Source organism: Oreochromis aureus, linkage group 5 (genome assembly GCF_013358895.1).
Source record: "Oreochromis aureus strain Israel breed Guangdong linkage group 5, ZZ_aureus, whole genome shotgun sequence".
Lineage (NCBI taxonomy): Eukaryota > Metazoa > Chordata > Actinopteri > Cichliformes > Cichlidae > Oreochromis > Oreochromis aureus.
The window spans coordinates 29295435-29319822 of NC_052946.1; the positions used below are offsets into that span (position 1 = coordinate 29295435).

General features: G+C 39.9%; 1 protein-coding gene across 1 annotated transcript in view; it reads right to left on the reverse strand.

Annotated features, from left to right (window-relative positions):
* The window catches only part of stab1 (stabilin 1), a 166746-nt gene that overhangs the window by 72058 nt on the left and 70300 nt on the right, over positions 1–24388 (reverse strand). Inside the window, exons 43-54 of the mRNA XM_039612026.1 lie at positions 22450–22523; positions 20051–20122; positions 18431–18550; positions 18288–18335; positions 17368–17448; positions 17068–17214; positions 14861–14995; positions 14716–14775; positions 5365–5541; positions 4410–4499; positions 1311–1457; positions 7–63 (exon numbers count right to left, since the gene is read on the reverse strand). Coding sequence (XP_039467960.1) covers positions 7–63; positions 1311–1457; positions 4410–4499; positions 5365–5541; positions 14716–14775; positions 14861–14995; positions 17068–17214; positions 17368–17448; positions 18288–18335; positions 18431–18550; positions 20051–20122; positions 22450–22523 — 1208 coding nt within the window. The remainder of the gene's footprint in view (positions 1–6; positions 64–1310; positions 1458–4409; positions 4500–5364; positions 5542–14715; positions 14776–14860; positions 14996–17067; positions 17215–17367; positions 17449–18287; positions 18336–18430; positions 18551–20050; positions 20123–22449; positions 22524–24388) is intronic.

The following is a 24388-nucleotide window of genomic DNA, read 5'->3' on the forward strand; positions in this document are numbered from 1 at the left end:
CCTTACCGTGTCATAGTGTTTGAAGGGACAGGACGGGGGGAAGATGCAGCTTCCACAGCGCCCCTGAAATATTTAAGACAAGTGAGATTATGATTATTTGTCATGAGAGAACAGGGTTAAAGCCCTACTTAATCCACCAGGGTGCATGCTAATGTGAGGGCCTTTGTAGTTTTCTGGTGTTTATTCACCTGGCGCTCATCCTGGGAATTATACATTATTCAATCCAAACATTTTAGTGAAACAAAGCTTAGCTTAGTTGTTAGCTTGGTTGCTAATGGCCAGAGGCAATTGTATGGTCTATTCCTACTCTACACAAGAAGAAGCTAATAAACAATTTAGCTTCCTAAATTTAAAAATAAATCCTATGATCAAAGATAATCTATTTTAATTAAAGGATAATTTCAACTTTTATCCAATCTGCTATATGTCTCATGTCCTTTTCTGTGCATACACTACTGGTCAAAAATTTTAGAACACTCTATTTTTTCCAATTTTTTATTAAAGATTATGCAGTTTAATGTCATATTTTGCCCACTGAAATGAAAGCATAGTAAAATAAACAATTTGTGTTTAGAAAGAAATCATGGACCCTGAATCCAGCAAAAACAGCCCCAGACAACCACACTTCCTTGTCAATGTCTGACAGTTGATGCAACACGATGTGGAACCATTCTGTCGCCTACCTGACGGCGTGAAAAGATCCTGTGTGATGAACTGAAGATTTCAAAATATGATTCATCAGTCCATAAAACTTTTTTTTCAGTCTTCAGTGGTCCAATGGCAGCGTTTCATGGCCTAGGCAAGCCTCTTTGTCTTATTCTGATGTCTTAGCAATGGCTTTCTTGCTGCAACTGTCAAACCTGCGATTCAAAGTCTTCTCTCCACAGCTGAAACTGAGACTTGCTTACCTGCTTACTTACTCTCAACCAGAGCTATACTTGGAGCTATACTATATAAATTATACTTAATTTATTGTATTTATTCTAAATTTAGGTTAAGTTTCACCATCTACATAAGCATTTCCATTTGTTATGTTTAACTTAATTCTTTACCTGCAGTAACAAACAAATACTTTACCTAGCCTTGTCTAATCAGTCTAAAGCAAAACTAACGAACCCAATAAGCAGATTTCTTTTTTTATTTTGTGAACCCTTTGATTATAATTTTAAAAATCAGATGAAAATAAACAACATAATTTCTTCAGTAAATTACATCATTGCATTTACTAATGCTGTTGTAGCACACAGTAAAAATGACTCCCCCAGTGGCGCTACTGATGTTGAAGCGGTAGCATTGTTAGTGTTACTCACGTAAGTGGTTCTGTTCTCGATGGTGTCACAGAATGCTCCGAGGCCAGCAGGCTCCAGCAGCTGGTCGATGCCATAGGCCACGCCATTCTCGAAGTTCAGGTAGCGGTCCACTATCCTGGCCTCATTTTCATTTATTAGTATTGCACCCTAAAAACAGACACACATGTTTTAAAAAATACAGCTACTAAGCAATAACAGAGTAGACTAAAATGGAAACCATTCAGTAGAGACAGAGTGATGTTATGATCATTTTGTTGGCTCAGGTTTAATATGATCTTAGTCCACCCTGTGCAGCTCTAACAGCTTCAACTCTTCTGGGAAGGCTTTCCACGAGGTTTAAGAGTATGTGTTTATAGGAATTTTTGACCATTCTTCCAGAAGCGGATTAGTGAGGTCAACACTGATGTTGGACAAGAAATCCTAGCTCGCAGTTTCCAGTTTAATTCATCCCAAAGGTGTTCTGTCAAGCTGAGGTCAGGACTCTGTGGAGGCCAGTGAAGTTCTTCCACACCAAACTTGCCATCCATGTCTTTATGGCCCTTGCATGTTGACTGGTGTGCAGTGATCTTGGAACAGGAAGGAGCGTTCCCCAAATTGTTCCCACAAAGTTGGGAGCATGAAATTGTTCAAAATGTTTTGGCATTACGAGTTCCTTTCACCGGAACAAAGGGGCTGAGCCCAGCTGCTGAAAAACAACCCCACACCATAAACCACCTCCACCAAACTTTACACTTGTCACAGTGCAGTGCCAAACCCAGACTCCATCATTGGAGTGCCAGACGGAGAAGTGCGATTCAGTTACTCCCTTTATTGTCAACCAGAACTTGGGGCTATACGCAATTCATCACTCCACTGCTCTAGAGTCCAGTGGTGGCGTGCTTTACACTACTACATCCACACTTTGCATTGCAATCATTGATGTAAGACTTGAATGCAGCTGCTTGGCTATAGAAACCCATTCTGTATTGTTCTGATCTAAACTGAAGGTCACATTCAGAGGTCTGTAGCAACTGACTCTACAGAAAGTTGGGGGCTTCTATGCACTATGTGCCTCAGCATCAGGTACAAAGCTGGAATTCACTGAGCTCCTGAATTCACAAATGTTTGTAGAAGCAGCCTGCATGCCTAGGTGCTTGATTTTATACACCTGTGGTCCTCTTGCTAGCCATCTCTCGCTCACTGTAAGAAACCTCGGAGTGTTCCTGGATAGCTCTTTTAAATTAGAGAAACAGGTCTCCACTGTGGTAAAAAACAGCTTTTACCAGTTGCGTCAGATATCCAAAGCAAAGCCATTCCTTCCTTTAAAGGACCTTGAAAAGCTTATCCACGCATTTATCACATCCAGACTGGACTACTACAACTCCCTCTACTTGGGCCTCCAACACTCTTCTCTTTACCGGCTTCAGTTAGTTCAAAATGCAGCTGTGCAACCTCTTAACAGGTACTAGAATCTATGATCACATCACTCCAATTTTAGCCAACTTACATTGGCTCCCTGTTAAATTTCGTATAGATTTTAAAATTCTTTTGTTTACTTTTAAAATTCTAAATAATTTAGCACCCAGCTATCTTTCTGAACTCCTCCATTTGTACAATCCAAATAGAGCACTAAGATCTTCAAATCAGATGCTCCTAACACGACCTAGGTCTCAACTGAAGTCCAGAGGTGACCGGGCCTTTGCAACCCTAGCACCTAGACTCTGAAAGAACCTCCCTGCTCATATTCGTACCTCTGAGTCTATCCAGTCTTTTAAATCGCGTCTTAAAACCTATTTTTTTACTTTAATTCTAACTAGTTGGCTATTATCTGGCTTGTTGTGTTGTCACCTATTGTTTCCTGCCCTGTGTATTCTTATTGTTTTGTTTTAATTGTCTCATGCTTTTGCTCTGTCTGACTGTGAAGCACTATGGTCAACTTTGTTGTTTCTAATATGTGCTATAGAAATAAATTTTGATTTGATTTGATGACAGTGAGCAGAACACCTGAATTCAATTATTTGAATGGGTGAGTGAATACTTTTGCAGACATCTGGTGTTTACAGACCTGTACAATCACTGCATGATCAATCAGTTGAGTAATTCACTCAGGGGTCTGTTTATAACATATGCCGACCACACCTAGTAGGTACTACTAGGCCCTTGTAGTACCTACTTACGACAGACATGAAAATTATCTGTGGGCTAAGCTTTGACTTTCCTGTCTGTGTAAAATGGTAACTGGTTCTTATATAGCACTTTTCTATTTTATCTGAGCACTCACAGTGTTTTATACAACATATCTTATTCACCCTTACACACATGCATTCATTCAATCCTTTTCTAGCTAACATTCACGTGCATTCATACTCTGATGAATGCATTTTGCCCAAGGATACCTTGGCACGCAAACTGGATCAGAAAGGGAGCAAATGACCAACTTTCCAAATGGTAAATGACCTGCACTACCTCCTCAGCCACAGCCACCCCCACATTAGTTCTTGCAACCAACTGCATTCTTCATTGATGCACAAATTGAGTGAACCACCAATGAGAGTCATATCAGTTTTTGAGGTTTCCACATTCAGAGACAAAGTTTTGAAAATAGTAAGGTTTTCCAGGCAGGCTGGAACTGGTAGTCCTCCATGAGAACTCTGACGCTCATTAGTCAGTCCTTGTAAGAAGCCGCTGGGGGTGGACTTGCTTTGGGGTAGAGGCAGAGCATGTACGGTCATCCGGCCAGTGGCGATGCACAGACTAAGCCCAAGGCCACAGAGCACACACACTGTCATGGGTAAGACCCAAGCAGGGGCACATGGAGCACCTCAGGTGGATAACCTCAGCAGACCCGCTTGCACGCCATGAGGTCGTAAAGACGGAGTGTTGCGGAGAAGGCGCTCCCCCTGGAGCCAACAATGTGGAGATGCTGAGCCACACCACCCAGGCAAATTTTTAGTCAGTTATGGGAAACAAATCCCAGGCGAGGTCCTAGGTTTGATCAGCCAACCTGTGGGAACAGTCTTTTCACCATGTGGCAACACTAGTTAATATAGCAACAATTAACTGCCAGGTGTGGAAGACGTAATGGCCGCTCATTTGGTTTATGTCTGTGTGTTTCCTCACCACCAGGCTCCGGTCACAGCTGAACTTGATGGTGGATCCATGCATCGTGCGGAAGGATGAAAATTTAGTCGGCAGTCCAACATTTGTCACCTACACACACACAGACACAGGCGTAATACTTTAAAGGAAAAGGTTTAGCAACACTTGAATATTGTCAATGTTTCTGATTATATATGTGCTAAAACATCTTTTGATACAAACCCTAAAAGCAGATCAAGAGAACGTTATTATTTTATTAATGCAATTCATTCATTTTCTTGGCTTAGCCAATTCAGGGCTCATGTTCACGTCCACATCTACAGAGATTTCTTTATGTCTTTAAGACATTTCTGCAGTTTAACTAATTGGTGTGTGTTATCTGGCTTCATGGATAGATAAAGTTGTGTGTCATCTGCACAGCAGTGAAAATGTATGCTATGTCTTCTGATGATACTGCCTAAGGGAAGCATGTATAATGTAAACTGAATTGGTCCTAGCACTGAACCCTGTGGAACTCCATAATTAACCTCAGCGTTTGAAGGAGACTCTCCATTTACATGAACAAACTGGAGTCTATTAGATAGATAAAATTCAAGCTACTGCAGCGCAGTAACTGTAATACCTACAGCGTGCTCTAATCGTTCTAATAGAATATTATGGTCAACAGTATCGAACGCTAGCAGGACAAGCACAGAGATGAGCTGCCTCTCCCTGAGCCTGGTTCTGGAGCAGGTTTCTTCCAGTTAAATGGGAGTTTTCCTTCCCACTATCACCAGAGCGCTTGCTCAAAATGGGTCATATGGTTTTTGGGGTTTTCTCTGTTGTATTATTGTAGGGTCTACCTTACAATATAAAGCGCCTTGATTGTATAAATAATATTGAATTGGATTATAACGCTACACATCTCTTTTTGCAATTTGTAATGGGCTCTATCCAAAAGAACACTTCGTTATTCATCCAGTCATTCTCCTCCTACCCTTGAGTTGCGAATGATGTGAGCCTTTAAGGTGGCAGCCAGCTGGTCCCGGTGTAAAGGGTGGATGAGCCAGAGCTGCCTTTCAAGTGGCAAGGACTCGATGGCCTTGTTTGTGGGCCAAAACATGGTGAATGGGTGGTGGACGGCCATATTGAGCGTAGGGAGGAGGCCTGCAGTCTGCAAGAAGTGATAAAAGCACTTAACAGTGAGTCTTGCACATTGATTTTTATTTATGCTGACCACAAACTTTTTTTGACATTTTAGAAACACTTGAAATTAATTTTACTAGATAAAAATGTTATGATAAATGCTAAAAGAAATGGAATTTTAGTTAACCCTTTCCTTTATGAAAGCCATATCTGTTGTGTAATCTGTTGTACAGTGATACTGGGCTGCACAGCGGAGGTCTATTATGAGTAATTCTGTCTCTAATCAAAGTCTTCTGCTTGACAGTCTTCGATTTAGATAAAAATGTTATGGTAGAAAATATGAATATTTACAAAATAGCTGTGAAATATGAAATGGTAAATGGCCTGTATTTGTATAGCGCTTTAACTAGTCCCTAAGGACCCCAAAGCGCTTTACATTATTCAGTCATCCACCCATTCACACACACATTCACACACTGGTGATGGCAAGCTACATTGTAGCCACAGCCGCCCTGGGGCGCACTGACAGAGGCGAAAATACATTCATAAAAATGTTTGGTCAACCCACCTTCAGCCCTTTTCCCCCCCTTACACACACTAAAATTGGAAACAGTGTTTGAACAACGACTATTGAAGATAAAAGCCTGAAATTTTCAATGGTCTATCTTTGTTCTTGATAAAATGTTAGCTCCTCATTCTTGATGATGATGATGATAAAAACAGCAGCCTTTATCTTTAATAAGTTTTGAAATATTCATGTTCATACATTGCCTCAAATTTCAATGGGCCAAAAAAGACCTAAAAGTGCGTTGGCAGATTATTAAAAAAAATTATAGCACCACTGGCTAACAATGATGAGGATGTTTGTATCCTTGACAGGGAGGAATGCTGGTTTGAGCGCGGAGTCAAGGAGGCTATTTAAACGGGAAAGACCATCTCTGTATCGAGGAGGGGGCCTAAGGGTACATCTTTCACCATCTTACAATGCTGTGATTGCAGCCATTCTCCAACTCTCTATAAATGGTACTCATGGCTATTGAGCAGTGGCCACTGATCAATATTCATGACAATTTGCATATTAACGACCATGAAACTCACCTCACAGCCCATTGTTCATCAGTGGTGCTAGTGTCAGTCATTATGGAAATGTGCTGTTTATAAGGTTGAGGAAACCTGCAGTAAGCTGAGACTGTAAAACTCACTTGGTTGAGTGACAAAACGTTTCTCCCACTGAAAACGCTACGTCCAGATAAACAGAATCAACCTTTTTGCGATATAGTCTAAAGGTACCTCTACACATGTTTTTTGGGTCTGTGTTTCCACAAGCCCCGCTAGTTTAGAAACGTATTCTCGTTAACAACAAAAACAAGACGAACATCTTTTACTTGCTAGCAAGGGAGGCCCCGGCCGGTGTCTCAGAAAGCACTCTGAACCCTACCGCAGACTGACCCCGACGACGGCCTCCGCTTGCTGCCTTTTATTGGGAAAACAGTTCACACAATACACATCACAGCAAAAGCACCTCCCACCGTAAACCCCCCAAATGGTTCTAAAACAAGGCACTTTGTGTGTGTATGTGTAAACATCTGTATGCATGTGCAAGAATGTGTGTGTGTGTGTGTGTGTGTGTGTGTGTGTCATGTGAGAATGTGTGTGTGTTGTGTGTCTCTGTATGCATGACTTCCTGCTCACCAAAAGGATCATAAAAGCAGGAAGCAACATCACAAGAAACAGATCTTCCAGATAAAATGTATCTGCAATAAAACCTCCCCCAGCACAGAGTGGCTGGAGAGGTGGTCAGGATCAAGGAATGGCTTGATCCTATAGATTGAACTAAGACCTTACAAATTTAAGAAACACAATGACAACATTCAACAATTAGACTTAACATGTATTTTCCTGTTATGGCAAAAGAGTGTCATCTTAAGGACAAAGATGTTCAAGAGGAGCTGCCAAGCAGGAAGACAAGAAGACCACAGAGAAGGTTCATGGAGTGAAGGAGGACATACAGAGGGTTGGTGTGACGGAGGAAGATTGTAGGGATAGGATGAGATGTCGGCAAATCACTGTAGTTATCGCAAAGCCAAAGGAAGGAGAACGTCAAGAAAGTAACCATGACCACAAAAACATGAAAATGTGTGATTGCATCAGCAGGTCATAGCATTGAGCACATTGCTGACAATATTAACAGTGACAAGATGATTTCTAGGTTCTAATCTTGGAGTGGATCAATAGGAAGAACACTCCCTCCACTTTCACAAACATTAAGATCGTAGAACATTTATGGCAAAGTGATGTTTCAATCTATCGTGTAATTTCAAGTCAAGTGGCTTTATTGTCATTCCAGCCATGTGCAGTGGTAAAGTACACAGTGAAGCGAGACAACGTTCCTCCAAGACCATGGGGCTATGGTCTTGGAGGCAGTGCAACAACAGACAGAACAGAACAGAACGATACAGACACAAGACAGCGCAGACACAACAATGCAACAGAAAAGTGCAACAATTACAGTGGGTTGTGCAAAAGACTGAGCATTGTGCAAAAAGTAACTTGTTGTATGAAGATGTGCGTGTGTGTGTGTGTGTATGAGATTGTGCAGATAAGTGTTTGGTATGTGTGCGAGTGTTTAGGAGTCGGATGGCTTGGGGGAAGAAACTGTAAGAAATTTTTTATTTCATAAAGTAATTTCTTTATAATTTTGTGCATGCAAAAACCATAATTAAGAATTTTATTGTCCAAGATGTAATAAAACATCATTATGCCATGAATAAACCTAACATGACCGCATTTATTTATAGAGGGCATGAAAACACTCATTTTATGAACATTACAATCCAGTGATTCTTGTGGCAGCAGAAAAAGTGCCTGTAAAAATGACAAATATGAACTCGACCTTGAGCACAGTCTGGTCAAAGTCATATTTTGTGACTTTTACCAGATTGTGCTGGTCAAGGTAATCTCTGTGTGCAAGTTTCACACAATTCTGACAAATAGTCTCGTCGGAGAAGGTCGTCTACAGTTCAGTTCAGTTCAGTTCAGGCTTATTTATATAGCATCAATCATAATAATAATATAACAGCTGCCTTGAGGCTCTTTACACTGTGAGGTAAAGTTTACAGTGTTACTGTGGTGGATAAATGGACACATGGATGCCTTTTCATGCCATAAGCCCAGTCCTTTGGCTAGATGAGCTAAAAACTACAGAATCAGATTGCTAATCCAGGTGTTAAGCATCTGAATACAATTCAGTATGATGTAAGAAAATGTTTAAGACTCTTTGTCATAAAACAGTCCACTATCAACAAAAAAATCTGCAAACTGCTATCTGTTTTTGAGTGTGAAGTCATTCTGTTTAGTTTTTGTCTCCTTATAGCCTGGGGTTAAACTGGGCAGGAGCCTACTGCAGAGCGTTACCAGCTCACATGTGACTCTTAAACACAGGATAAACATAAAATGCCTTCCCTTTTTTTTTACTTTGCTGCAGCAAGAACAAAAGCAGTGGCATCTATTCAGTCTCTGAACTGAACTTCTGCATGTGGCTATTTCCTTATTTCAGTCTTGTTAACATAAATACTTTCTTACAAGCTAACTATATGCAAGCTTTTGTGACATATACAGTTCCTACTGTGAAAAACACAGCAGTCAAGGTCAGAAGGAAGCCATTTTGTACTTCCATGATAAACATTAGGGGCGTTTATCAATATGCGTACTTGTGCGTACTTGCGTTCTCGTGTACTCGTGATACGTCATCAGTCGGAGACCAAGTACTGTTCCAATTCGAAGTACGCATCACGCCGAGAACGCGAAAAAGTCCCGGATGTGTTCTCGATCCGCCCATTTTATCGAGCATGCATCGGTGTAGACTTGGGACAGCTATATATCCCAGAATGCATTTCGTCCAAAACTCAACAGCGGACTCCCGGCACATCGTCCCCCCCCCCCTCCCGCCCGCTTGCGGTCTTCTCACTACTCAGGTTAAAGAAACCCCAGCAGCTGTCTATAGTATTGAGTGTCCACTAAAATAAAAATAAAAGCGTTCTAACATCTCACCTGCTTGTTTTTATTAAGGTATGTACACGTATGTACATGTACACTATTTTTATTAATAGAGGTTTCACTACTGAGGTTAAAAATGATATATAAGTCACTTAGATCACTTCTAAATGTTAATGTTTGGTTTATTTCAGTGTTTTATTTGTTCCTGAGTAAACCGGTTTGGCTGTGATTAAAGTTAAGCTTCATAACATGTTACTCACAGTTAAATTAAGAGGGGACGGCAGTAAAAAACTCCGGACCTGTGACATCATCACGCACGCTGGTACAAATCACGAGTCCGTGCTCGCGCATTTGAGAATTGAGAAACGGCCGACGAGTCCGTGCTCGCGTTCTCGGCAGGTACGTACTCCCGTGCGTTCTCGGCGGGTACGTACTCACCGAGCACGCGAGTACGTACTCGCGTACTTGGGCATTGATAAACGGCCAATATTTCCCATAGTGTGGCCCCCTGGTGGTCCCTGAAGGTACTGTAGGTGGTTGTTTAAAATGTTTACTGAAAAATATATTTAGAAGAATGTAAATTTTAATAGTTGCACATTTTTTAAACTTTAATGTTAATATGATATAACTTAACTAGACTTTTGATTTGGGATTCATGAAATATTTATTATAAAAAGAAAACTAAACTGTCATACTGCCAGTGCTACCCCTAGATTTCAAACTCCTACGTTGCCTCGTTTTTGAGTTATCGTATTCACAAACCTGTCAGGCAGCGTGGTACCCTGACCCATCAGTCTTTTAAACCTGAAGGGTAAAAATTACTTTGTTATTAACCTTTTTTTATTTACTTTTTAAATTGAACTCATCTCATATCTCACCATTAGCTGACAGAACTTAATGCAGTGTATTCAGGTCTACATACAGGGTGTAAAGTATAATACTCTCTTTAACGACAATTATTTTATTTTTTAGGGGCATCCTGTCCTGTTAACTATTTCAGTCTCTGGTATGAAACATCAGTCACTTTTCCAAAGGAATGTGAGAGTATTTTTTTCCCTGCTGGATCCCTTTTCCAGGTTCCACAGCACAGATAACTCAAAACATCGTTAAGTGGTTTGAGGTCCTGCAGTATATTTTAACGTTGTGTAAAAACATCAGCCTATGCGCGGTTTCAGAAGGCTGCCTCTCGTCTGGCTGACACATTTATTGTGGGAGGCCTAAAGCCCTGTTCCTGAAAGTCTCACATACATCTGAGCTCCCATCCTCAAGAGTAAAGAGAAGCCAAAACCAACATTATGTCTTCTAAATTCAACATTCATGTGTCATAAACAGTTGTATGAGGCACAAAACTGGCAGTAGATAAAGCAGAAGTCCCAAATGGCAGCCTCCGGGGTTCAAGGGCCACATTATGAAACCAGGCACATATTTTGATTTCAAAAGCCTTAAAAAGAAAAGATTTTTCCATTTGCTAATTTCAAAGTTGCCTATTTTCTTGCTATGACGCAAAATATCGAGAATCCATCACGGCTAAAGTGACGCAGTGACCCACATGTAGTAATGTTAACCCCAGTTATTGGCCTTCACCAAAATTGCATTTCAAACACATTCATCAATTAGAAAATTTTAAGATAAATCTGCTGGGGTTTTTTTGTTGTATAAAAAGATAAATGGATATATGGATTTTAAAAAGATGCCAGCACCACTGAGATAACTTGCAGTGACTGACATGGATGTGCCACTTTTGGTGATAACCGTCAGTGCACTACAGTAACAACTGTGAGTTATTGTGGGGCGCAGTCAGAGATAGATGTGGAGGGACGCCTCTCCATCTGTTTAGGTGTGGAAATTCCCCATGTTTGCAGGAAAGGCCGCTAACATAGAAACACGTTCCCGGAGAGGGTGAAACAGTGTGTGTGTCCATGAAGGTGTTTTACTATATCTTCATTAATTTACTGTAAATGTAAGGTCTGTACAGACTTCTCCCAGTCTGTTTTATAAATATATATTTGGGGTTGTTAATGGTTTTAGTACCATGGTAAAAATAATGATTTATAGGCCCAGCTGAAGAGTTTTTTTCTGTGACATGCTGGTAATTATACGTGGGATACTTGTAATTATTGTATTCGTGTTGCTAAAACACACAAAAAAAAATCCAGAAAAACTCCCCCCACATGTTACATAAGAGCTATAAATTGATTTGCATGTCACTGAGTGAAATATGTATTTGAGCCCCTACTACCACAGGCTGTGCACCCACGTTGCACAAAGATTACAATCAATCAATCAATCAATTAACCTTTTACAATTAGTCCTGATCTCAACGAGTTATATTTATGACCCAGACCAAGACAGAGTTTTAATATAGTTGAAAGCCTGATTCTTAGCCTTGTACAGCCTAACTGGAAAACTCAAATACAGTTTTATTTGTAGTTATCTATTGTTTTTATCTGATTTAACGGTCAGTTCAGATAAAATAATCATTGCGGGTGAATAAAACATCCATGTAGATGTTCAAAATGACAGCCTCAACATAGCATTCAATCTATTATTAGACTCAACTGGCTTCTTTCAAAATGTAAATGAGCCCACCCACCACTTTAATCACACTCCGGATCTTGTTCTGACATATGCCATAGAAACTGAACATTTATTCCCTGAAAACCCTCTTTTGTCTGATCATTTATTAATAACACTGGCTTTTCGATGCTGGGGTTTTCTCTGTATTATCGTAGGGTCTATCTCTTGCAATATGAAGCGCCTTGAAGAAACTATTGATTAAGCGCTTTATAAATAAAATTTAATTGGAGAAAGCACGATTGTCCACAGAATCAATTTCTTCCAAGCCAACCTGTCCACCACTGGAAAAGACCAAGGAGCTGTCAAAGGACATCAGGGACAGGGAGCTTTTTAATTATCTGAAGGCAGTTGGTACCAGAGTCACCAAGAACAACACTGGTAACACACCACGCCATCATTTATTGAAATCTTTCAGCACCTGCAGAGTTCCTATGCTCAAGAAGGCACACGTACAGACCCGTATGAAGTTTGTTCCTGAACATCTAAATGACTCAGAGAAGGCTTGAGAGAAAGTGATGTCAGATTAAACCAAAATCGAGCTTTTTGGAATCAACTCCACCTGCTGCGTCTGGAGAAAGAGAAATGCTGAGTATCAACCAAAGAACACCAAGCTTAAGATTGGTCATGGATAAGTCTTCCAGCATGACAATGACCTAAAATATACTGCCAAGGCAACAAAAGAGTGGCTAATCTGTGGAGGGGGCTGAAGCTTCAAGTTGCCAACCAGCAACCAAAAGGATGGATAGAGTTTCTGTAAAGAAGAGTGGGAAAAAATCCCTCCTGAGATGTGTGCTAACCTGGTGACCAACTACACAGCCCATCTGTGGCAGCCAGAGTTCTGACTGGGTTGTAGAGGATCAAATATTTATTTTACTGTCATAAAAATGAGAGTCTGTTCATTTCTTTGTAAGTGAGCAAACATACAAATTCAGCAGGAGATCGTATAATTATTTCCCCCACTGTACATCACGTGGAATCAAATGGACCTGGTCGGACTTGCTGACACTGGCCTTACATGGCTCAAAAAAGAAGGGAACACTCGATCATCACAGTTTAACACAAAGTCAGTTAAACTTCAGGGATATCAGAGTGTGCAGTCAGCAGGCATAAACCACTGTGAATCCATTTGAGCTGCTTTGGTGCAAATGAAGCAGACAACAGGTGCACAGCAACAACAACACAACCTCCAAAAAGAGAATGGCTTAGCAGGTGGTGGCCACAGACCATTGCTCTCTCCTTATCCCGCCTGACTGATTTTTTTCTCCAGTTTTGCTTTTGTGCACCTGTTGTCATTTTCATTTCGTCAAAGTAAGAAGCAGGTGAAATGGATTCACAATGGTTTAGACTTCCAAACTGGACAGATCGACATCCCCTGAAGTTTTAAATTACTTTTTGTTAAACTGTGCTGATCGAGTGTTTCCTTGATGGGTTTTTTTGTTTAGCAGTGCACATGTCCCCTGTCTGGAAACTAAATGCACCAAGCTTACCTCCACATCTGAGCTATATGTTACATTTTAATTTTGGATTTTTGTTGTTAAATGATAATTAATCCTCAAGCAATGAAGCTATTTTAGCCTAAAACAACTGAGTTTATGACTCCATTACAGTTTACATTACAGGAATAGATACAGGTTTGCCTTTCTACTCCGGTTGAGCCTAAACAATTTTAAGCACTTTGAAAACATCCGGGTAACTTGGGGTTCAGTATCGTGATCAAGGACACTTCAACAAGAAAAGCCGAGGATCAAACCACCAACCTTTCAATTAGTAGACTCTACCTCCTGAACCACAGCCAACACAATAATCAAGGATACCCACACAAATTTTCACAAAATTGTGGTAGGAGATATTTTTACAATCAAAAACATAAGTTTTAACCACTTGAAGGTTAAAGTACAACTTTTGATGTGTCACTGCAGGTGAATATACCAAACCAGGGCCCGCAGAGAAATAATCGCAGCATAATGCCACCATGCTTCACACTTCTCAGTGTGTATGCATGACAATTAACCTTCTGCCTGACAAAGCTACTGTAGTGCTACTGAAGTAAAACCTTGAATACAGCACTTTAAACAGAGTATTTTAAAATTGTGGTAAGTCTATGTTTACTGTCAGTTAAGGATATCACATCGCCCATCTTTCCAAACAAGAGCTGTGTGTGGAGTCTTGCATTTATCATCCTAGTGTGTAGTGCTGCAGTGTTTTCTCGTTAGTGCTTTGGAGAGAGGCTCAGAGTGCAGAGGAACGAGCTGTTAATAATAATGAGGTCAATCCAAGAAAAATTGCCCAGAGTCACACCAGCCTCAAATAACCAACTTTACCTTACTGATGCTTTCATACTATTAATATTTTCTTAGTTACAGCCCGCTGAAGTACACAGAGGTGGCTCAATTTGCCTAATTTTTTTTTTAACATTGATCCCTGATGACTTCTGAAGTGAAGGAGCTAACCACATGAAATGTTCTGAACTAATAAAATGCTCAGATTTGGCTCAAATTACGACCTAATGGCCAGCAGGAGTTTTCTGAAGAGGATGTGTAGACAAGCAGATGGGAGTTACTGAAAGAGGGTTGCAGAAACTGAAGAAGTCCTCCTCAAATCAGCAGATGCAGGGTTTTGTTTCCCTTACCTTTATGAGTTGGTAGAAGCCGCTGTAGCCGTAAACTGAAGCTGCTGTGGTTAAGTTCATCTAACACAAAGACAGAAAGAGAGATATCGCTATCTGCTTCCTGTTAAGATTAATCATTAATTAACCGTAACCAAACTCAACGCACCATTCTGGGATTAATCGGGGGTTTCTCCTCCAGAGTGTAAGGTGTCAGCATCAAGTCGATGTGGTGAATGATTCCATTAAATGTGGTGTAATCGCTCTTCACGATCCTCGACCTGTTGTTGATGAAGATCGAATCCTGCAGGGGGAGAGAGACTGTTTATTTCCTGATGACTTCCCGAAGGTACTTCCCAGTTAAATTCAAGAAAAATCATAAAAAAATGAAGGATAACTCATTAAAGTAAAATCACATGGGCTGATTTCTTGGGAGCTTTAGAATCACCTCAATATTTTATAACTTTAACATTTAAAATTAAGGGTTTTTAAGGATGCTAACCATGAATGGTGTAACCCAGGATCAGCGGGCCTATTCCAGAAACCAGGGCCCCAGTCAAAAAATTCCCTCCCTTGTTTTTCCCTAATCATGTTTCTTGGACTTTTATGGAAAACATCAAGAAGATGAAGGAGGTAATAAAGGAAGCACTGAAGCAACTCTCCTTAGTATTTTTTTAATCTGACCAGATACTCTTATTAGGGGCACTACACTAATATTTCCAGGTTTCTTCACTCAGCGAGGAATCTTTCTAAGAAAATCCGACTATTTAAACAATCCCAGGTTTACAAGCTGAGCCTAACACTGATCTCTGTGGTAGGGAAATCTGAGTTTTTGTTCCCATAGCAGTTTTAATCAACTTACCCTGAGTGAAGCTCGTGCATGGGTCATGAAAAAAGCCATCATAAGTGGCGCTCAACCAGTAAATAAGGAGCAGAGCCTCCAATTTCATCCAGTGGACCAGGAAATATGAATGTTTGCCAGTGTGGGCTATTTCATTTATGTTTACAAAAATATGAGTGGATGAAAGAGAGTAATTTCACTTGAGTACATTTTATTTAGCAATAGAGACAATATTTAGCCAATTTTCTTTAATAGATGATAAAGCTGGAATTCTAACAAATGTTAAATCTTTTAATAAATGTATTAATTCACCTGGCAAAACCTGGTAAAAATGCAGGTAAAGAAAAAATATATATCCAAGCATTCCCAGTAATCAGGGTCTGACATATCGAGACATATCATGGATCAACATTTAGAGGGCTTTCTCTCTAATATTTATTCATTTATTTATTACTTTTTAAAAGTTTGTAAATATTACAGCAAAAAACTGGTATCAGACTTTCTGCTGCCTGGATTCAAAGATGAGATTTAGTTCATTTTCAGTGACAGCTGTTATTCATTCATCCTCACTCAGAAATATTCACATAATCTCTGGCATGATTTAAAAACTATGACAGGTGATGATGTCTGACTGTGCAGACACTGGTTGGTGTCTAGTGTTTACAAAGGTTTATAAAGATTTATTTAAACAGTGAAGTACATTTAACGTTTCACTGGAGACCACCACACAGCTGCCTGAAGGGTAGTAACAGATATTTAAATGAGATTTCAGTGTTTGTAAAGACGTAAATGTCTGCAGACTAATGAGCTCAGATAAGATCTTTGACATAAACTAAATGAATTATGAAATGAGACAAAGTGTCAAAGAACTTATTTAGGTGGTGCAGGAGGGGAGGAGTCAGAGCAGCAAGTAGGTCAGGGTCGCAGAGTCTGTGTGGAAAATCACTCACTACTTGACTACAAAGTCAGTTTGCCGGTTTGTTATGCTACTTGTGTTTAGTGAGTATTACTTTATATAGTGCACTAAAAATATCCCACATTATCGCCAACCACTGTATACCATCGTACACTGAAGGAAAAATGACAGACGAGAGGAAAGAGAGCATGACAACATAAACTGCACATAAACACATGTGATGATGCCTCCTGAACACTTTCTAGCCCCAGTCTTTTGAGCATGGTCTACTAGAAGGAGGCCACGGGGCAGACTCAGGACTCACTGCATTCGCAACCCGAGCCCAAATAAGTGGCAGAAAAGGGATGGATGGATGGATGGATGGATGGATGGATGGATTTTGCTCAATAATTTTACATTTTCAAATGATGCTTTGACTGGTCCTATATAAAGCTGAGTACAGCTGCTCTGCTCCAGGGATTAATAAGGCATAAAGTGGTTGGAGTGAGAAAAAGTCAAGGGTGACTTGAGAAAAATTAAATACTTCTTAATGTTTGTTTTACACATTTAAACCCATATCTGTGAAGCTACATTTACTTCTGTTCTACTGAGGAGTTAATAATCTGTGTATGCGCGTTACCCCTTTCAGGCTGAAGTGCAATGTGTGTCCTGATACTGAGACAGCACGCTCAGTGGTTTTGAGGTCATTCGAGGTCAGAATCTCACAGGAAACGATGTGGGAACGAACCAGATCCTCAATACGACCGTTCTGCTTCCAAACATTAACCTAGACACACACACACGCAAGTCAGTACTGTAAAGCAAAAACAATCAATGCCACATGCTAAAGTGATACAGCTAGGGTAGGGTGGCATTAAAGGTGAGACTGGAGATGTTAATGTCACACGAAACAATAAAAAGCAGCAGCTGCTGCACTCACAATGGAGATGCTGTTGTTTTCCTCTACCGGGACGAAGACAGTGTATGGTCCATCACCATAAAGACCTGAAATGCCTGACATCTAAGAAGCACAAAAACAGTGACGATGGATGAGAATCAGATGGCTCAAAGTACTCATCCCAGTGCAAGTCCAGGAGTTTTTTGTTTTGAACTTTAATTTTTTTCCAGCTATTTTCCCACACAGTGACTTACAAAAGCAGCTCAGTGTAACAAATTTATAAAATACGTGTATAAAATCAAGGATGAATAATAAGTTATGGTCTCACAGTGATACTGAGTTTTGGTTCCTGGTTTTATTTTCATTCCTATTTTTGCCCCCAATGTCCATTTTCTCATTTCCTAAATTCCTCCTCCTCGATTCCTCTCCTCGCATCTTAGCCTTCCCACCACACATGCAAGTGGGGGAAGTGAGGAGTCAAGGCATCAGGTGTTTATCGAAATGAGACATCCTTGCCTTGGTTGTCAATTTGATATGACATCTGAACTGTATCACAGACTGAAGGTAAAAACACCTGTGCAGTCTGGATTACAGCTCCTCCTGCAGCCCCCTCTCCTCTCTGGCCTCCAGATGCATTTTAGAAACTGAGACATCCTTCGCTTTGGCGCTCTGTGATTAATTTCTAGATCACAGGCATAACAGTTTTTGTTTCTGACCACAAAGATTTAGCATTAATTAAGGGAATCAGCTTAGACACTCATTACTTCATTAACAGAGGAGGCAGTCTGTAAAATCAATAAAATATATGCAAATTCTTTCTTCGAGGTAAAATAAAAGGCATCTAATTTTATCTGGACTTTTTCTATCTTAATTGCCTGAATTTAATCGTGTGCACTCTTTGCAAGCCAAACTTCACTTTATAAATGGTGAAGCTTTATTTTCGATGTCTGGCAGAGGCTCACCATCATCATTTGACGAAAGAAGGCGTTCTCTTTCTGACTGGACACTTCCTGTAAAGCAGAAAACAGTGCGATGTTAGGGGGGGAGGAGTGGGGAGGAGCGGGCGCTCAAAGGAAAGCAGGAAGTCGAAGGTCATGTGACTTACAGAGTTGGTGCTTCCCCGGCAATTGATGCCATCACCTATATAGCCTCTGTTGCAGGTGCAGTTCCTCTGACCCATGCCCAAGTACTCACATCGAGCGTTCCTGCTACATTCACCGTTGTTCTGCACACAAACACAGCATGAGTCTTTTAGCAGGAATGCCACAAAACAAGGGTTTTAATTTCTAGTTTTGTTAGGATTAAACATGGCCGGAGCATCAGGCCACAGCATCAGGAGGTCAGGACTTTGACTGGATCACTGCAGCACTTTGAGTCTTTGTTTTTTCAGTCATTCTGTTGTAGTTTTGTTGCTGTGCTTGGGACCATTGTCTTTCTGCATGACCCAGTTTCAGCCAAGCTTCAGCTGATGGACAGATAGCTTTACATTTGACTCTAGAATACTTTGGTATATGGAGCAGCTCACAGTCGACTGATCTGACTAACGTTTGGTTGTTCACATGCAGCTTTACAAACATAAGCTGTGCTGCCATGTTCATTTTAGAGAGAAGAGGCTTTCTCCTGGAAACCCTTCCGTAAAACAGATCGTGCTGTAGGTGATGAACAGTTGACAGGATTCAAAATCATTTGATGGAAATGAAAATTATCAAGCTAGTTCTGTTTGCCGAAATTTCATTTACTCTCACCACATGAGACCGGGGACTGTTGTCCACCAGGGTCTGGGGGTTGTCTCATTATTGAGACCTTATTGCCCCTCTAGTGGACCTGTTGTTAATTAAATTAACCCCAAAGCAGCCGAAACTCATGTGCCACTTAACTGACCAGATCAATATCCCAGAAGTTTAATGAACTTGACGCCACACTCCCATTAAAATGTGTTGCTTTAGTTTTTTTTTTTAGCATTGTCTTTCAGGACATACTGAGACTCTGTGCTCAAACTAATCTCTACAGATAATTAAATCAGTGCAGAGGAGCAAAATTAAAAATCGACCTTTTTTTAATTACTCTCTCTTCTCTGCAAAATATAAACACATAAATTTAAACAGGTATTTGGAGTTAATTAAATAGCTTGCATAGGAATGTGTCTGTGCACATATTATCCCTGCTAAGACACATAGACAGGACTGCTGTAATAATGCTTCTGTAGCCACAGAATTCATTATAATTATTTAGGCGGCATCTGAAATGTTTGGAAATTTCCTAGAAAAATCTGTTAAATTATGTCGATTAAGGTTCCTGATGACGACCGCTCAAGTCTGACTCTAATAACTTGGAATCTGAGAGGAAGAGCTTAATGTCTCCTTTCAGGAGATTTCAATAATTCATGAAGATACCCAACTGTGTGATCCGAGTGCAGAGCTATGTATATTCTACCCTCATAATTAGAGACTGCAAATGTAATATAAATCCCTGCTGCTGTATAATGACTACAGGTATTTAACTGACCGAAGAAACCAGGCCATGCAGCTACCCTGCAGCACCCAGGTGTGCTGAGTTCTTTCGTACTCAGCAGCCAAATTAACGACTTATTGCCTTAAAACATGAAAAAATTATCTACCGCTGACATAAAATAAGTATCTGTTCCCACATCACCTTCAGGCATTTAAAACATTTAAAACAAGTGTCAGTATTTTGCTACAGAGCAGAATAAAGCACACACACATACATTTCTGCAGGGGTTCACAGGGAAACAGTATCTCCCCGTTCCTTGGAAGCCCAGCTTACAGTTGCAGGAGGTCTGAAGATGAAACCAAAGCAGAAAGAGGAAACAGTAAGTCACTAAAACTGTCACAGTACTGGGTCTGTGACCCAGGGTTTTCTGTTTGTTGGTGAATTTATATTTTTTGATTATGGTTATTCATGGTTTTGGTTCTCTTCATTGTGTAGTGCTTGTGTTACATTCTTAGTTCCTAGAATTTAGGTTTCTGTTACTTTGTCTTCCCCGTGTTCGAGTCACTTGTCTCCGTGTTGCCTCTGTCTCCCCTGTCAGCTGTGTCCCCTTGTGAAGCCTGCGTTGTCCACACCTGTCCTGTGTTTCCTGTTTTATTTTGATAATCCTTGTCCTGTGTGCAGCACATCTAGTTTTGCTTCCCTTTGTATCATTATGTGTAATTAGTCCCAGCTCCCTTGTGTATTTAAGCCCTGTGTTTTTCTTTGCCCTTTGTCGCGTTATACCACCTCATGTCTTGTAAGTCTCTCTCTGTTTCTAGTTTTCATGTTCAGGATTTTAGGTTGTTTTTTTGTGAGTTTATATCTACGGAAGATTCTCCCAGCAATAAAACTGCTGCTTTGAGTTCACTTTTTATGTTTGAGTCCTGTGTTTGGGTCCATCATCCTGCCTGCCACAGCACCTCACATGACAAAAACACAGTTTCTTCATCCACGGGTTTCTCAGTCCGTACAAGCCCGGCCGGTCATTTATTTTTCACTCCTCTGGGAACAACGCAAGAAAAGGTCTGATGGTTTTTCACGTTTTTTTTTATACACTTGTGTGTCACAGCACACATGTGTAAAAGTACTATGAAAAAATGAGAAAATGTTTAACCAGAGACTGGTGGAGGGGGATATTCTTTATGTCCCAAGTACCATATTAAAGATATCCTATCGCCTCGACATTACATGGACCTAAGAGGATATGCAGTTCCTGTAATGGCCACTTGACACTGCCTCCAAAAGCGACTCATTTTAAAATCCTAAACTAAATGCTCTTATGGGTGTGGCTACTTTGATTGATAAGAACCGTGGCCAATTGCTGTCAGGAAATCATCACACTAATATTAAGCCTTGCTGAAAGTTAAATTCTGGTACTTTTTTAGTCTGTTGTTGACAGTAATTAGGAATATCTGTGTCTGTGTGTTGTACCTGAATCAAATCAATCCTTACATCCAAATAAAGTCACTTTTGGCTCAAAAGAACCAACACGGCCAGAGTCCAAAACCAACACACTGGCTGCATTAACTTTAAAACCAAACCTGTGGTTTAGTGGAATTTGCCACTTGGTCAAGTTTAATATGCATGTCCACCTGTATATACATGACAGAAAATAAGTGATAGTACCCCTTAATTAGAGTCTTTTAATTCATTACCTATATTGTGTGTTTGTAGTTAAATGTCTTTCTTTCCGCTTGATTATTTATCCTCATTTGTTTCACCTGTTCTCTGCACTCTGACTCATCTCTACTGCTGATTGGCTGCAGGAGGATCACCTGCACTTGTTTAAAGCCAGAGAAAGCAGAGCACGGTGATGGGCTCTCTCCGTCTCACTCTCTCATTCACTCCACTTGTTTTTCTGCTTGTTTCAGTCTTCTTTATCAACTATTAGCTGAGCCGGGAGTTACCTGCAGTCTTGTTTTCTGTTTCGGTTCATTGACCTTGCCAATATTGGTTTAAGGCAGAAGCCAGAAACAGATGGCCATCTGGGCAGCTGGTTCCCGGGGTCCTTCCTCTATCGTTTGTATATGACGGGCTGACATATGTTCATTCTTTGTAATCCAGCTTGTATTATTAAAAGCTTAAAATTAAAATCTTGAACAGAGGCAGTGTGTGACATGAATTTTAATCATTCTTATTGTTTTATCATTTTGCTTGTTAGCTTTTCAGTTATTTCTTGTTTGTAAAAATAAGTGATTGTTGGATGACTTCTTTCATGTTGTTTCTTATCAATTAATTTTAACTTCACTATGAATCTAGATTATTCTACTTTTTAGTAGAACTAAAAACTTCATATGCCATTAAATGAATTAATAATATTAACAATAAAAGCATGAAAATATAACTGATAGAATTCAGGACACTAAAAATTACATTTAAAAACAAAGGAAAAATAATACAGAATTATAAAATTTTGTGGCAATGTTGTAACTTTTTATCAATTTATGGAAAAAATATTATTTTTGTGCCATGCATTTATTATTCTGTCAATGTCAGTCTGTTAAGAAAAAGCTATATAAGTATAAAAAATGGCAAAGAAATAATTGAGAGGTTTATTAAGGGCCTCGGGTACAGGGTTAGCTCAGTGTTACTGGGTTAAGTCTGACGTTTTAATGCAGCACAGTGATGTCTTACAATGTTGGGTCCTGCTCTGATGCACTCCGCATTCTTGTGGCAGCCTCCATTGTTGACCAGACAGCCATCAATCTCTGCGAAGAAACCAAAGGATGGACACAAACATTTATTACATCACCTTGCTTTTTTTCTGAGATATGCAAAATATATCCTGAATGTGGACCGATGAAGTGAAAACATTTTTTAATTATTGCTATTCTCATTCTTTTGTGTATTTAAGCAGTCTCAGCATCTCCTGTCTTTCTTGTTTTTCTTAGACTGACTCACATAATTTCTCCACAGGGGGTTAAATGATATTTAACAAGGCTCATTGCTCTGAAATTGTTCTGTATGGCCATGGCTTTAAGTTACGCTTCAAGCTGCAGAATTAAACATGCGTAACTCTTGCGAAGTTAAGCCGTCATAATAACATATACACTGAAGGCACGAAGGTGAAAAAACACAAGGTTTTGCTGTTTTTGGCAGAAAAGTTTGTGAAGAAGTCAGACTGACATTTGAAAAGATGTCAACATGACACCTCATTTCCCCCCAAAAGGTCCAAAAAATAGCAAGGAAGTGATAAAAAACAGACGAACTGTTTTTCACTGGATTAAAAAAATGATATAAAACCTTCCACTCAAAAAATACATAAACTGAATGATAAGTAAGGGGTGTCTGAAATAGGAGATATAGATCTAATTCAAAGTCAGAAAGAAATGTACAGAATCCCAGGCTTTTCAATGACTCCTCAACAAATAAAAAATATACAAAGTGAAACAAAACAGGAACCTTTAGAACAAACTCAATATGTTCAAGGAATGAGAGCACAAACAGACACGTGTCTGACAGGTTTGCTTGCTTTTTATGCAGAGAAAACTCCAAGCAAACCAAAATACATCACTACAAACAAATACACACACCAGTCCACCATGTGGATGTCACGCTTTGAGTGCCCCTCCAAAGCATGAAACACATGCTTCAATTGCAGTACCAACAGAGCGAGATAATATATTTAACCCCCTAAGACCCGAAATTCATGGTATGCATTTTTAATTATGTGTGCCTATGCCAAGAGGCACACATATTACTATTCGTCGGATTTATTATTATTATTATTATTATTATTATTATTATTATTATTATTATTATTCTCCAGTTTCCGCCTGAAATTTTGCAGCGAATCTCGCCCCGCAGTTTTGAGACAAGCTTCATATATGTTACCTCATTTTGTGCGGCCGGATCTGGAATGGTGTGCTATGACTTTTGGTGTTACCTCATTTTGTGCGGCCGGATCTGGAATGGTGTGCTATGACTTTTGGTGTTTATGAATTTTATAGTTTTTTAAATATTAATATTTTAGTGAAAATTTTCCCGCGCTCCTCTGCCGAACAGTTTTGACATTAGGGTTACATATGTTAGATCATTTTGTGCGGCTGGAGCTGGACTATTATGTCATGACTTTTGGTGTTTATGACTTTTATAGTTTTTTAAATATTAATATTTTAGTGCAAATTTAGGCCAATTCATCTTTTGGCGCCAAATAAACAGACTTCATTTGTGGTGTGTTGGCGCCATCTTTTGGTCCCATTGAAACAAATTTCAAACTTCATTTGTGGTGTGTTGGCTCTCTCTAGTGGTATGCCGGGAGTGGTACAGCCTGTCTACCCTTATTTGGATACCGTAATGATGACAATATCAATGGCGCGCACAGCCTCGCTGCTTTCAGGAACCATTGGAGGTTTTAAGGTTGCGCGAACCATTGAATAGTTACGGTAAACACAATATCAATGGCGCGCACAGCCTCGCTGCTTTCAGGAACCATTGGAGGTTTTAAGGTTGCGCGAACCATTGAATAGTTACGGTAAACACAATGGCTTCTATGCTTGGTGGAAAACTCCATATCCCACAATTCATAGCACACCTCTGCCGAGTTAAACAATGGCGGCCACCACTTCGTTTT